At 45.0% G+C, this 15,567-nt stretch overlaps 1 protein-coding gene across 4 annotated transcripts in view; it reads right to left on the reverse strand.

Moving 5' to 3' along the window:
* Window positions 1-15,567, reverse strand: part of LOC121545611 (ankyrin repeat and SAM domain-containing protein 1A) — a 117,444-nt gene that overhangs the window by 32,554 nt on the left and 69,323 nt on the right. For 2 of the 4 annotated variants that reach the window (XM_041856281.2, XM_041856282.2), the window contains 2 exons: window positions 12,826-13,346; window positions 538-585 (listed from right to left, as the gene is read on the reverse strand). In XM_041856281.2, the coding sequence (XP_041712215.1) occupies window positions 538-585; window positions 12,826-13,346 (569 nt within the window). The remainder of the gene's footprint in view (window positions 1-537; window positions 586-12,825; window positions 13,347-15,567) is intronic. The other 2 variants (XM_041856285.2, XM_041856283.2) reach the window with 1 other exon arrangement.

Raw genomic sequence — 15,567 nt, forward strand, 5'->3', positions numbered from 1 at the left:
ATGTGATTGTCCGTTTCTCAGGTCAATGCACAAAGAACCGGCCTGGCCTTTTATGTAACCTTAAAGTGGAAGAGGAGAGTGATGCATTAGCCCCACTTTGACAGGAGAAGACTACCTTGGAAATTATTTTAATTGGATACCTTAGTCAGTTTGCCACTTGAAGAGTCCATGCATTATTCCCAGCAAAAAGATAAGAGTGGAAATTAGTGTTGAGAGTGATTACTGTTCAATCATCATGGGAAGAGGTAGCTAACAATGATGGACACAATAAAACCAGGTGAATATGAAATGTCTAGCAATTGAGCATGAGTATACTTTGAGGAATCTCACTCACTAGGGGCTTGCCTTGCAGACAAAGCAGTGAACAACAGACTACAGGTTAGACTGATGGAGTTAAAAGAGTATCCCAAAAAGGTTATTCCCAAAAAGAACACTCCTATTCACCTTCATCAAAAAGAAGAAGAGGAAGGCCCCACCACAGAAAGAGAAGAGGACCAGAGGAGGACCAAAAGATGTATGAAGGACGTGCGCTCTTACACTTTCAAAGGACTGAGATCTCAGAAGAGGTAGTGTAGGAGGCATCTGCTGAGAGAGAGTCAGGTTGTTTTCATTTTCATGTTCATTTCTATCCACAAATCATTTTTGGCCCAGCAGAGCAAAATGTGTGAGACCAGACCAGACTCCTCAAAATGGAAAACATAAAACCAAAGTCCCATATGGCCTTGGCAAAGTTTCTCACTGAAAAGAAGAACATCCTGCATCAAAAACTGAACTGCAATTGTGAGAGTACTTTGTTGATGAGCGATGCCCGGCTGTTTAAGATCTTAATGCATATTAGGTCATTACAGCATCAAAACAATTTTGTAAACCTATGAACCGGCATCATACAGCCATCCTGACGATCATTTAAAGAGCTGAAGTGTGTGGTAGTGTGTGTGTGTGGTATTACTCTTCTGAAGTCGCCTTTTCCATGATTCATTTTTGAAAGTTAATCACGATTACCTGCACGGAAGACACTGCATTTTCACTTCAATGCAGTGTGAAAGATGGAGATGAGAGAGAAATGACTTTGATCCCTTTCATGCTCTATCTCCCAATTCTACCACCCTACACTGTGAGGAGCAACACTCCATACAGAACAATAACCAGCCTCACCGTCACCCTAGACAGATCAGGAGCTGGGCGAGTCAGAAACAGCTTTAACACACTCACAAACCTCCCCACGCAGTGCCATCCGAGATAGCTCTCGTTTTACTGAGGGTTTTACCCTCCAGGTGTCAAAAAAAGGTATGTGCTTTCTGCCATTTACAACAATACTGGAGGCTCTGCTGACAAACAAAAATTAAAATAGCATAACAATCACAAACAGAAACACAAGCAACAGCTGGCAAATGGGGCTTTTTATGACAGCTAGCGAAACGCTGGCTGACTCAGTCAGGTGATTTGAAAGAGAGGGGACCTAACTTCCCATCATCATCTGCTGCTTCTCCATCCCAGCCTCCACACTGGCTCTCCTCTCTGTGTGCTCACTAAGGATGAGGCAGATGCTCAAAAGAAGGGGGACAAGAGGGGTTAGCCTGAACCATCTGTGGAATAGGGGGGTTCACTGAGCTTATGATCCCACTCTATTCTCCTTTCCCCTCTCTCCTCATTAAGCAGTCCCCTCCATGGCGCTGGCATTGATATCTTTACAATGTACACAGCATGGAATGACAGATCCCTCCTCCCATTGTATATCGCCATGCTGATGGGAAACCAATCTCTACCGCAGATAGACAGGCTATGTATGTGTTCATGAATGTGAATTCAATTAACCATCTTGACACTCATGGACAGTGATATTTATTTTCAAACAGGACAAGTTTATTATATAGGACTCAGTCGGGATAGAGGAGAGTTGGTAATGAGACATAAATACAAATAATAAATGAGAACAATGAACTTGAACAACAGCTAGATGTAATAACCATAAATCATGCTGGATAAAAGACAGGAAAGGGTAATACGGTCATGAACATTGTTGTAGGCTATTATTCAAAAGGACACATACTGTATTTTCCAAATATCTATTTATAGCTAGTGCAAAATATATTTTCTCAATGTTTATAACAAACGTCCATGGTCTCATAAGCTTCACTGTAAAATGTCTTCCCTTCCAGCCCTTATGTTGTAATTAACAGGAGAGATTGATAAATTGGGACAATAATTACTCTGTGGAGGAATGCTGGATCTCCTGTAAAATGGATACATAAAGCTCTAACTGTGGCAAATTGGGACAATAAAGATGACAGGACTGTGGCTTCATTAAGTGCTCCAGGCTCTGTGTTTGCCTAAGAATAAAACCTTGGGAGGGTCATCAGTTCCTAGTAATGAGCAGTGTTGGCCAATCCACCCCAGCAGCCCCTGTCTCTGTCTGTACTGTACACTGGTAATCTGTCTAGGAGCTGTGGCTCTTAGGGGAAAGTACTGGACTAATGCTATGCTACACCCTCGGATCTTATGGAGGAATCTGCATTCTATGTCCTCCTTTCAACCTCAGGACGTTACCCTGACACCCCCCTCCAGCATGAGACTCCCAAGGTGCCAATAGCAGTGATTGGTGATATCACACAGATGTAGACACATCAAGCTGAGCTCCTAAACATACACACACAAAAGAACACTATGCTAGCACCATTCAACCTGGGGATTTCGGCTCTCCCTATCCGAAATAGAAATGGTATATGGTAAAGGGGGGAACTCCTGGTCCAATCCCTTTTAGAGGCCTTGACAGGCAGGTCTAATATACTGTGAGAGGCTGAGTAAATAAATCCTTATCTGAGCCGCCGATATAACAGCCTTGTGGTTCCTCAAGGGAGCGCTTATAGACCTACACACAACCAAGGGAGCGCTTATAGACCTACACACAACCAAGGGAGCGCTTATAGACCTACACACAACCAAGGGAGCGCTTATAGACCTACACACAACCAAGGGAGCGCTTATAGACCTACACACAACCAAGGGAGCGCTTATAGACCTACACACAACCAAGGGAGCGCTTATAGACCTACACACAACCAAGGAGGCTTCCCACTGGGACAGATACTCATGGCGAAACACAGCACAGACTAGAGAGAGTTAATATCAGAGATGAAGAACGAGAGCTGCAGAGCAGTGTGGGGTTTTACAGATTTAATCCATAAATAGACCTAGAGAGTCTCCCATTGTGAGGGGCTCTAGTCTCTATGAGCAGCATCTGCCTGTTACAATGACCAGGGGTCAGAGGTCAGCAGGGTGTTAAAGGTCAACAGCTAAGGAGAGAGTGGGTTTGCTACCAGGTGGGAGGGGGGTTGGTCAGAGTGACGCAAATAAAAAATTGAGAGAGAGAGAGAAGAGGGAGAGAGAGCAGAGAGGAGAGGCCATTTAGAGAGCCTGAACACAAAGATCACCCCCTCTAGGCTACACTGATGCATGCACAGTGGCTATCAACAGTCCCCAGAACACTTGATATATCAAGATAGCACAGTTCATTCCAAATCAAAATTAAATGAAAGTTTATTGGTCGCATCCACAGATTTTCAGATGTTATAGCAGGTGCAGCAAAATGCTTGTGTTTCTAGCTTTAACAGTGCAGTAATAGCAAAGTTGTCTAGGAGCTAGAAAACAGCACCATCTTGTCATCAATGACTTGCAAACTTCGTATGAAAGCCTTCCACTATCTCTGAAGTAGAAGTCTTCACGGATCCACCTGTACCCGAACACCCGAGAACCGAGCGGGTCCGGATCCAGAATTCTAAATAATGTCACGGGTCTGGGTCAGATCTGTTATGATTGTCACGGGTCTCGAGTATGTTTAACTGACTTGTCTGGAAGGACCCATATACAGTTGAAGTTGGAAGTTTACAAACACTTAGGTTGGAGTCATTAAAACTTGTTTTTCAACCACTCCACACATTTCTTGTTAACAAACTATAGTTTTGGCAAGTCGGTTAGGACATCTACTTTGTGCATGACACAAGTAATTTTTCCAACAATTGTTTACAGACAGATTATTTCACTTATAATTCACTGTATCACAATTCCAGTGGGTCAAAAGTTGACTGTGCCTTTAAACAGCTTGGAAAATTCAAGAAAATGATGTCATGACATTAGAAGCTTCTGATAGGCTAATTGACATCATTTGAGTCAATTGGAGGTGTACTTGTGGATGTATTTCAAGGCCTACCTTCAAACTCAGTGCCTCTTTGCTTGACATCATGGGAAAATCAAAAGAAATCAGCCAAGACCTCAGAAAAAAACTATAGACCTCCACAAGTCTGGTTCATCCTTGGGAGCAATTTCCAAATGCCTGAAGGTACCACGTTCATCTGTACAAACAATAGTACGCAAGTATAAACACCATGGGACCACGCAGCCGTCATACCGCTCAGGAAGGAGACGCGTTCTGTCTCCTAGAGATTAACGTACTTTGGTGCGAAAAGTGCAAATCAATCCCAGAACAACAGCAAAGGACCTTGTGAAGATGCTGGAGGAAACAGGTACAAAAGTATCTATATCCACAGTAAAACGTGTCCTATATCGACATAACCTGAAAGGCCTCTCAGCAAGGAAGAAGCCACTGCTCCAAAACCTCCATATAAAGCCAGACTACGGTTTGCAACTGCACATGGGGACAAAGATCGTACTTTTTGGAGAAATATCCTCTGGTCTGATGAAACAGAAATATAACTGTTTGGTCATAATGACCATCATTATGTTTGGAGGAAAAAGGGGGGACTTGCAAGCCGAAGAACACCATCCCAACCGTGAAGCACTGGGGTGGCAGCATCATGCTGTGGGGGTGCTTTGCTGCAGGAGGGACTGGTGCACTTCACAAAATAGATGGCATCATGAGGAAGGAAAATTATGTGGATATATTGAAGCAACATCTCAAGACATCAGTCAGGAAGTTAAAGCTTGGTCACAAATGGGTCTTCCAAATGGACAATGACCCCAAGCATACTTCCAAAGTTGTGGCAAAATGGCTTAAGGACAACAAAGTCAAGTTATTGGAGTGGCCATCACAAAGCCCTGACCTCAATCCTATAGAACATTTGTGGCCATAACTGAAAAAGTGTGTGCGAGCAAGGAGGCCTACAAACCTGACTCAGTTACACCAGCTCTGTCAGGAGGAATGGGCCAAAATTCACCCAACTTATTGTGGGAAGCTTGTGGAAGGCTACCAGAAACTATTCACCCAAGTTAAACAATTTAAAGGCAATGCTACCAAATACTAATTGAGTGTATGTAAACTTCTGACCCAATGGGAATGTGATGAAATAAATAAAAGCTGAAATAAATCATTCTTTCTACTATTATTCTGACATTTCCCATTCTTAAAATAAAGTGGTGATCCTAACTGACCTAAAACAGGGAATTTTTACTAGGATTAAATGTCAGGAATTGTGAAAAACTGAGTTCAAATGTATTTGGCTAAGGTGTATGTAAACTTCCGACTTCAACTCTAGATCCGAACGTGACTACTGCAGTAGAAAGGGTGAGAGCGAGAGAGCGAGAGAGATAAATTATATAATTTATGCTGCTGCTTTTTGCTTTTCACGAAAGTGGCACGTGTAGCTTGTTGTTGTTGGCCAATCATAAGTAATCAAAGTGGCAATAGGCTACAGTCATTGAGCCTCTGTGTGGGGCAAAAGTTGGGAGATATCTAATCAATGGAAGATGGAATTAAAATGATGGAATTAAAAGTTAAAAGGGAAGGATAGGCTACAATGACCCAGAGTCAACAGGTAGGCTGCTACATTATATTCTGAATGGAGTTGTTTGTAACTGTGTAGGATGAGAAAGCTCATGCAGCCTCAATTAGCCTAGCTAGCTAGCTTAACTAGCTTCTCCCGGTTTGATGCAGTCAAGACAGGTACCACGTAATTATATTGGATGATAAATAACCCAGCTAAGGCAGCTATTAGTCTACTAGAGCGCAAGTCGGCTTGGTTGGTTGCGGTCTCTCGTCTCTCCCTCCCTGTTCCCCGTGTCACTCGCTCACACTCACAGTAGCATACACACACAGCATGGCCGCTGCTAGAGCGTCACCTCTCACTACCTCCTCTCCCTGGTGGTTTATCAGCTCAGGTTAATAAAGTAGCTTAAAACATTTTATTTTCTGCTGCTTCCCTCACTCGGATCGGATCAGGTCTGGATCAGACCAGGTCTATACGGAACAGGTCTAGTTGTCCTCTGGTCAGGATGGGAAAGCATATTGGGTCCGGATGGGAAAGCCCCATGTCCATTTCGGAACAGGTCCATCTTTGTGGACCCGTGAAGGCCTCTACTCTGAAGCTCAAATCTGCATAAGAGAATGGAATCCAACTGCAGAGGACAACTCCCAGAATGGAATCCAACTACAGAGGACAACTCCCAGAATGGGAATCCAACTACAGAGGACAACTCCCAGAATGGAAATCCAACTACAGAGGACAACTCCCAGAATGGAATCCAATTACAGAGGACAACTCCCAGAATGGAATCCAACTACAGAGGACAACTCCCAGAATGGAATCCAACTACAGAGGACAACACCTAGAATGGAATCCAACTACAGAGGACAACTCCCAGAATGGAATCCAACTACAGAGGACAACACCCAGAATGGAATCCAACTACAGAGGACAACTCCCAGAATGGTCCAAACAAAGAAAAAGGTAGGGGAGAATGAGTGTCCTCTCTATCCACCAGCCATATCTTCAGAGGATTGTCTGTTCTATAAGAGTTCTACAGAGTCCCCCGTGGTCCTCTGTAGCTCAGCTGGTAGAGCACGGCGCTTGTAACGCCAAGGTAGTGGGTTCGATCCCCGGGACCACCCATACACACAAAAAAAATGTATTATGCACGCATGACTGTAAGTCGCTTTGGATAAAAGTGTCTGCTAAATGGCATATTATTATCACACTTCAAAAGTCCAGAGGGTCCTTGTGGTTCTCCATTAGGGATAAGTGTACAGAGTCCCCCGCTGACCACCCCCGGTGATGACACACACCATACAGAGTTTGTTTTGATCCCAGCAGCATGTCCCATACAGCATGAGAGATTCATTGCTCTTATTATCCAGGGTCTCTAGCGCTCTCCTCTCAGGCACACAGAGAGTCTGTAAAAAGAGCTTAACCATCACTAAACAACCAGAGTTTACATTCAACATGCCAACAGATGCAGAACAATATCATAGCAACATGGATATAATCTCAAAACACAGCCTGTGGAGTTTAAAATGCCACAGAAGATAAACCTTTCAAGCTCGTTGGCTTTTTCCCATTTTATACTCCAATTTCAAGTTAATCAAATGCAAAAGCAAATATTTATCTGGAAATAAGGCCTATCCTTAAAGGGGCAATAAGCAGTTGCTACATCAATTTTTTGACTTATAAATTAATTATATGTACCCATTGATTCTTGAAGAATATAACTTAGAAATGCCTCATGAGCTTAGTTCAACTGTCATACTCCATCAAAACCCAAAATATAAGCATGTTTTACGCCAATGTTTGTAAACAAAGTCAATGTAAACAAACACCGTTTAGCCTCAAAACATGGTTAAAACTATACTTTTTTTTTTATTATGGATGGTCAGTCCTTGCATCCATGAATTTGAGCGTGATCACATTTCTCCAGCCGCATCCCCCATCTTTTTACCAAAACAGTGGTGGGGAAGACACTTTGTTATTGTTTCAACTGCTGATTGACCCTTTAAAGAAAGAACTACACAACACAATTTATCAACCCCATTAATGGCAGGTAAATGAAAAGACTTGAGCTGCACTATGTAAATCAGATAATTGATACTCACAAAGGCTGGCTTCATAGTGGTCATTGGATCCGTGGGGAGCGGGACAGAAAACGAAGCAAAAGTGAAGTGGGCTGTTAGATGACTGCCCTCTCTTCTCTAGTCTGTCAATACGTCGCTCTCTCACTCCCCTCCCATCTGTGGATCTACTCTAACTGGCCCACACAATGTGCCCCCTGGGTTGTCATGTTCAGTCTGATCCCAAGACCGAGACAAACCTGCATTAGCATGCGCCTTAAACACAAGCGCACACACCCTAACAGACAGACACACACACACCCTAACAGACAGACACACACACACACCCTTAAATGTGGGCATGTAGGCCAAGACCTCATGCAAGTCAAATCTCCTTGTCGCCTTGCAAGAAGAGGCAGGCTATAGTCTTGTGTGTGTGTGTATGTGTGTGTGAGAGAGAAAGAGAAGAGGGTGTGAGAAAAGGAAGAGTTAGCAGACCCAGACACACAATTAAATAGCTTTTTTGGTGTCCTGGGACCCCTCGCCCACACACTGTCACACAGCTCAGTAGAGTGTTCCAGAGCAGCCAGCCGTGACCAGCAAGATGGCCGCCTGCACCCGTTAGCCGGGCTGCTTCTCTTATCCTCACAGCAACAGATGGAGAGACAGGAGAGAGGGAAGGAAAACACAATAGAGAAAAGGGGAAGAAAAACTGCCCTACTTTCAGAGGATAGGCTATTCAAAATACAAAACAAAAGGGCAAGGAAACTTTAAAACAACCAAACCTTTGGTTAGTTTGCCTGCCTATTGCTTTAACTTGCAATGCACTTTCCATGAATGGTGTGGTGCAATGTACTTTTCCTGACTGATGTTTTCTTGAAAGGAGAAACATATGAGGAGAGGCACAGTCAGTGTGCTTCGGTGTTCCAGAGCAAAGATCTGAGATTCAGAGCTCATTAATATTAACCCAGCTCCTCTGAGACTGCAATAGGTTGAAGAGTACTGTAGGATTTTTTTATATTCTTCTCTTTCAATAAATTTTTCTAATTTTTTCATCTAGGCACACTTTCAAAGAAAACTGTAGAATAGGTGATGTGTCAGGTGTCCTGTAACCCAGCACAACCCTTCCTGGGTGACAGAGAATCACAGCCCTAGTAATAGTCCACCCACTCCTAGTGAAAGAAAAATGGATTAACTATTCAATAGACTTAAAAAGGCAATGAATAGTCATGAAGACGAGGACATCAAAAATGCAGAAAAATGAACTATTTCTTGCCACAGAAAATAACTTGCATACTGTACTCTCTCACACACAAACACACAAATACGCATAGGCTACATGCTAATCCGTGTGATGCGTTGAAAGGCAGCGCTGGGCTGTTATCTTGAACACTGCAGCTCAGAGTTTCTGCATTATGTGGTTGAGCAAACTGTCAACAGTGTGGCAGCTCTTCGGGCTGCTACACCACAATGAGAGATCCTATCTGACCAGCTGAAATCCTGCAGGCTGAGGGGGTGACAGAGAGATTGACAGGGAGCCTGTGCATACACAGACAAGAAGGCAATGATGGGTGTTGACTGCCTGGGACACATTTACATTTACATTTTAGTCATTTAGCAGACGCTCTTATCCAGAGCGACTTACAGGAGCAATTAGGGTTAAGTGCCTTGCTCAAGGGACACGTCAGCTTCTGTAGGAACTAAGATCTTTGGTAACCTTGACATGAAAAGTGTCTGGATTTTCTCAAAATCTGTAGGTTTCAAAGACAGATCTCCAAAAACGGCACTACTTAAAGGCGGTACAATAACTCAAAACAGATCAGGGCATTCAAGAGGCCAAAGAACCTAAACGAGGTCTCCTCCTATCACCACCCAGGTTTGACTTAATTCACAGCCTGCCTCTAGGAAAGGCCACATGACATCTCCCAGCTCGATGACTCTATGAGGTGAGGTGTTAATCAAACTGTGGGTAATTACAGTGCAGTGTCTGATCTGACTCCTGTCTCACTCATAATGTAGGCTAGCCCCAGAAGCTACACTATCATCAGGAGGCTATAAAGTAGTCACATATTGCTGAAAGTTTCAGCAGGAGAATTAAAGATTCAAGCAGAAAGCTGTTCCAGTCTGGTGACACCATTACCCACTTGGGCCTGACTGCTCTGCACTACAGGAAGAAGAACCAGTGATAACCGTAAGACCTGCCTACTGGAGGTGACTGGATTGACAGAACACTTTGAGCTAATGGGACAAAGTTCATTCCGCGCAACTTCTAATGAACTGTCAACTTGGAGTCACTTTGAGAGAGCATGTAAGTCTTGTTAGTCAAGTGAGGTAATTCGATATTGAAGAACGACGTATCTATTTAGAAGGTGAACTCTGAATGACCTTGACGACGGTTGTGAAACAGACCGTTCAGAGCAAACATTTCAACAGTTGCTTCATGAAAGTAGGGTTTATATAATCATTTCTTAAAGTGTTCTTGTCTTACAGCTGTGCAAACAGAATTGTATGACTGCGGTCTCGATTCGAAAGTCTGTTCCCTTCAGTTCATCTCCCACCTCCTCTCTGTCAAGAGTGTAATAGCCTTTCTAGATGAGGGCTATTAAATAGGTGAGTGTGTTGAGGGGAGGTTTCACTGGCTCAGATAAACAGGCTATTGAGATAATGATCTGTGGTTCAGTTCCCTGAGTGGTGGTTGTGTGTCACACACTGACTGTCCCCCCCTTAATTCCTCTCTACAGCTGTCATCACAGCTATACTACTGGGGCTGAGTCTGAGTCATATGTGAGTCCGAAATGACACCCTATTCCCTAGGCCTATACAGAGCCCTGGCCAAAAGTAGTGCACTATATAGGGAAAAAGGTGCCATTTTGGATACAGCCATAACCTAGCTATTGCTATCATTCCTCTCAGTTGAGATGGAGGTGGGACACAAAAGGTTCTACTTGGGGTCGACTACAATTATTTTGGCTGATGGAACAAAAACAAAATTCTCCCCTGCTCCGCCACCCCTCCTGGTGAGGTCAGGGAAAGGGGTCATCTATACTGAACAAAAATATAAAATGCAACATGCAACAATATCAATGATTTTACTGAGTTACAGTTCATATAAGGAAATCAGACAATTGAAATAAATTCCTTAGGCCCTAATCTATTGATTTCCCATTAATGGGCAGGGGCGCAGCCATGGGTGGGCCTCGGAGGGCATTAGACCACCCACATAGGGGACTGTCCCACCCACTGGGGAGCAAGGTCAAGCCAATCAGAATTAGTTTTCCCCCACAAAAGGGCTTCTCAGTTTCATTAGCTGTCCGGGTGGCTGGTCTCAGACGATCCTGCAGGTGAAGAAGCCGGATGTGGAGGTCCTGGGGTGGTGTGGTTACACGTGGTCTGCAGTTGTGAGGCCGGTTGGAGGTACTGCCAAATTCTCTAAAATGACGTTGGAGGCGGCTTATGGTAGAGAAATGAACACATTATCTGGCAACAGCTCTGGTGGACATTCCTGCATTCAGCATGCCAAGTGCACACTCCCTCAAAACTGCATTGTGTTGTGTGACAAAATTGCACATTTTAGAGTGGCCTTTTATTGTCCCCAGCACAAGGTGCACCTGTATAATGATCATGCTGTTTAATCAGCTTGTTGATATGCCATGCCTGTCACGTGGACAAATTATCTTGGCAAAGGAGAGATGCTCACTAACAGGGATGTAAACTAATTTGTGCACAACATTTGAGAGAAATATGCTTTTTGTGCATATGGAAGATTTCTGGGATCTTTTATTTCAGCTCATGAAACATGGGACCAACACTTTACATGTTGCGTTTATATTTTTGTTCAGTATAGAAGCATACTGCTGTGCAGGACACTCAAGGTCGGGCACACAGGCAGGCTCTGCTCTGGCCACCTGCATACTAATGACAGAAACAATGAGCCAAGATATCGACCCCATCTCTAGGGTTGTGTAAAGGAACACCGACTGACCGCAGAGCAACGTGATCTGGTCACCGTGGAGAGGCTGCTACTTGAGCCCATGGCTTACTCTCTCTGCCTGGCATCACAGATGCATCATGGCATAATTCTGCCACAGACAGAATAGAGGAATGGAGTCATGTGGAGACGTTACATTGCCAGTTTGCAGACAATGCATTTAAATACCGAATCACTAAACAGAGGGAAGACAAAAAATCAAAGGTGGATTCAACGATCCATGCAGATAGCATCTCAAAATGCTATAATGGTGCAGTTACATGCATTCACAATTTGTTGTGGATAACAATTATTGCAAATGGCTCTATTTTAGAATACTGAATGGAAAATGTGTGTCTGTGTTCCAGGCAGCTCTATAAACAGTGTGCCCATCTCCAGGTGAACTCAGGTTACGTTGGAGTGTAACACCATGGCAACCTGAGGAGGCGGGGTCAGTCCTGAATGGAGGATAGAGCTACAGCTCAATGGCCCTCTCCTCCTCTCACTTCCCAAACCTTTTGTCTAGACCTATCTATCCTGTTACTTTTTCCGCTCATCCTCACTTTTTATCCCCATCTTTTCTTCACTTCTAATATCTCTCTCTCTTCTTTATTCTTCATTATCTGCCCCTCAGACAGGCTATTTCAGTTCTGAATGGCTGGATATATAAAATCAAGAAAATGATCTTCTCAGCGACAGAATTACTGCAGTGATAGACTAGGTAGGGTTCCTATTCCAGCAGGGTTATTATACAGTTTTCAGGCAGAAAATGGCAGATATTAATGATTTCCTGACAGAGAGCTAACTTGGCTAAAGAGAGGGATTTGTGTGGATATCACTCATGCATGCCTAATGTTCCTGACTGTAGCTGAATACAGCTTAACCCCTCCAACTCTACATGACAACTCCATGATGAGGTCTATAGTGTCACTTCAGACACTATGGTATATAATTCCCCCTTGATTTCTGGCCTATTAACGCTGGAGGGCTAGAGTTCTGTATATAGTAGAGGGCATGTGACTGTATCAATAGCAACAAGCATATAATAACATCTAACAAACAAACAGTGAGACTGAGCTCTTACCTCGTCCCATTCAGAGGCGAACGAGGGTGACTTCTCCAGCCTCTTTTTGGCTGCGCTGCAGTTAGAGACGGACTCGCTGCGGCTGCCCAGCCCTCCCTCCTCCTCGCTAGGCGGCGACACCAGCAGGTCTGAGTCCGACTTGGAAAAGCTGCGAGCCAGCTTCAAATCCCCAGGGGGGCGCATCCTGCCAGCAGGCACAGCCCCAGACCCAAAGTCCCTGTCTCTGTCCCTGGGCTCCCCCTTGGACACGGTGGCATAGATGGCTTTGGGGTCACAGTCTGTCAGGATGGCAGCCATGTTGATTGGATTGCTTGGAGGAGGCAGAGGCGGCGGCGGTTCTTCTGTTGCTTTGGTGGGTGCCGTTGGAGCTGGCGCGGGCTGTTGGCTGGACTGTGTCAGTACTCCACCTGGCAGGCTGCTGAGGGACTCTTCCCGACAGTCAAAGACGGGCGAGGATCCGTGCAGGAGGCCTGTAAACACTTCAGGTACTGCGACCAGGTCCTGGCCGAGCAGGGAGTTATCTGCAAAGTAGAGAGGGGAGAAAGAGAGTTAGGGCGAGAGACTAAAGAAGAGGGAGCAGGGAGTAAGGAGTTGTGCGTCAGGGAAGGCAGGAGGCCAGACTGAGACAGAGGGGAGATATCTACCAGGGCTAATATGAACAACACCCACACAGCCCCAGAAACAGATCTGTGATTGTTTTCAAATGGGCATGAGAGAGAGGGAAAGAGAGCGAGAGGCAGACCTAGAGAATGCTGTCCGAAGCACTTGGAGAGTTACAGAATTCCAATCCCAGCTTGCAGCCATCTGACATCTCTCCGGGTGCTTGGAAGTTTGTTACATTACTCAATGCTCTGCAGTTCATTCACTCTTTCCATCCCTGCCTGTCTCTCTCTGTGTCTCAATCCCTATGAGCTAACCAGCAGCAGCCCCTGTATGAGGTCAGGTTCTACAGCAATGATACAGCACTGAGGAATCCCCACAGGAAATCAGCAGAGGAAGAAACAGGATATGAGCAAGACAACAAGCATACTGCATATACTGTGCGCGCGCACACACACACTAAAACACATAGACAAACAGAAACGTACTTCCTCCGCCTTGAGTATATTCTGTACAGTTGATTCAGTTGAAAACAATACGCTTTCACCTCACAAAAACAGGTTCTCTCTCTCACTCGCTCTCCAAGGAGCTACTGCCACCCAAGCCTGTTTTTCCGCCATCAAATCGACCACAGGATGAGAGTTGAGCCAGGTTGTGCCTCTGTTCCCCTTCTGCCTGTCAAGCTCCCCCCTCTGTCCCTCCCTGCTAGCTAGTACTTCTTCCTGAGCCGGAGCTGTGTTGAGACAAAGCTGCAGCTGTATGACTGACTAGACCCCGACTGACTAGACCCCGACTGACTAGACCCCGACTGACTAGCCCTTGACTGACTAGACTGACTAGCCCTTGACTGACTAGACTGACTAGCCCTTGACTGACTAGCCCCCGACTGGCTGCTGACTGACTGGCCGCTGACTGACTGGCTGCTGACTGACTGGCCGCTGACTGACTGGCCGCTGACTGACTGGCCGCTGACTGACTGGCCGCTGACTGACTGGCCGCTGACTGACTGGCTGCTGACTGACTGGCCGCTGACTGACTGGCCGCTGACTGACTGGCCGCTGACTGCAGCTCCGGGAATGGAAACTCTGGGAACACTCGATCCACTCAAAAGTCTGACTCTTAGACACAATCCTGATAATTAGGCTTCGGAGTCTGACACATGGTAAGTGTGTGTGTGTTGGAGTAGGGTGGGGGGCTGCTCTGTGCCGTACTGCCCTGTGTGTGTGTGTTCTCACTGCCACTCTGACATTCAGGGTGAGAGGGTCGTGGTGTTTGGTGACAGGGAAACTGGGAGGGTGTCAGTGACGTCACAGCGGGGCAGTGACCCAGTTGGTCTGTTTTAGTTTTTCCTTCAGAGCAGAGGACAGATAGACAGAGACTGCAGATACACCAAGCATTCTCTCTCAACAGGACATAGGGTAGCCAATACCATTCAGTCATTCAAACAGCTATCAAAGGGATATATTAAACTCTATAAAGAGCTGCTGCGTTAGAGATGAATATCTGTCCGGGGGAAACAGTAACAGTTACTCCACCCTGTATGTCAACTGGGTAGTGATAAATACATTTCAACTAGGAGCTGGTACACTATGCTCTCTATGCACTGTTTAGCTCACAGGCCATTTGCAGTGAGGCAGAGTACCACCGCCCTGTGCCCATCTACGCTCAGCTGCCTGCTACTCAATTTGGAAAGATATGTGTGCCAGTGTGTGTGTGTGTGTGTGTGTGTGTGTATGTACGTGTGTGTGTGTGTATAAACATATGGAGAGACCACAGCCAAACACCCACCCAGTCCTTGGAAGCTGGAGAGCGTGAACGCCCAATGAGCGAATCGCTATGGCTCCCTCCAACAATACCCCACTGGGCTAACCCTAGAGCAGGGCGATATGGCCAAAACTCCATATAAATTGTGATAAATTGCCTGAATTGATGCGATATCGATAAATTGAATGATACGTTTGTAAAATGATTGTGCACCAGTTTTATTTTATTATCCTTTAAACTACTAGTTTGATGGTTGTAGCCATCAATTGTCCAATTAACAATCACCCATATTAGCAAACTTATTTCATTTCAAACTTCACATTTCTCTAGTATAGGCTACTTATCGTAATGAACAATATCAGCAAAATGCCTGCGATA

Source organism: Coregonus clupeaformis, chromosome 30 (assembly GCF_020615455.1).
Source record: "Coregonus clupeaformis isolate EN_2021a chromosome 30, ASM2061545v1, whole genome shotgun sequence".
Lineage (NCBI taxonomy): Eukaryota > Metazoa > Chordata > Actinopteri > Salmoniformes > Salmonidae > Coregonus > Coregonus clupeaformis.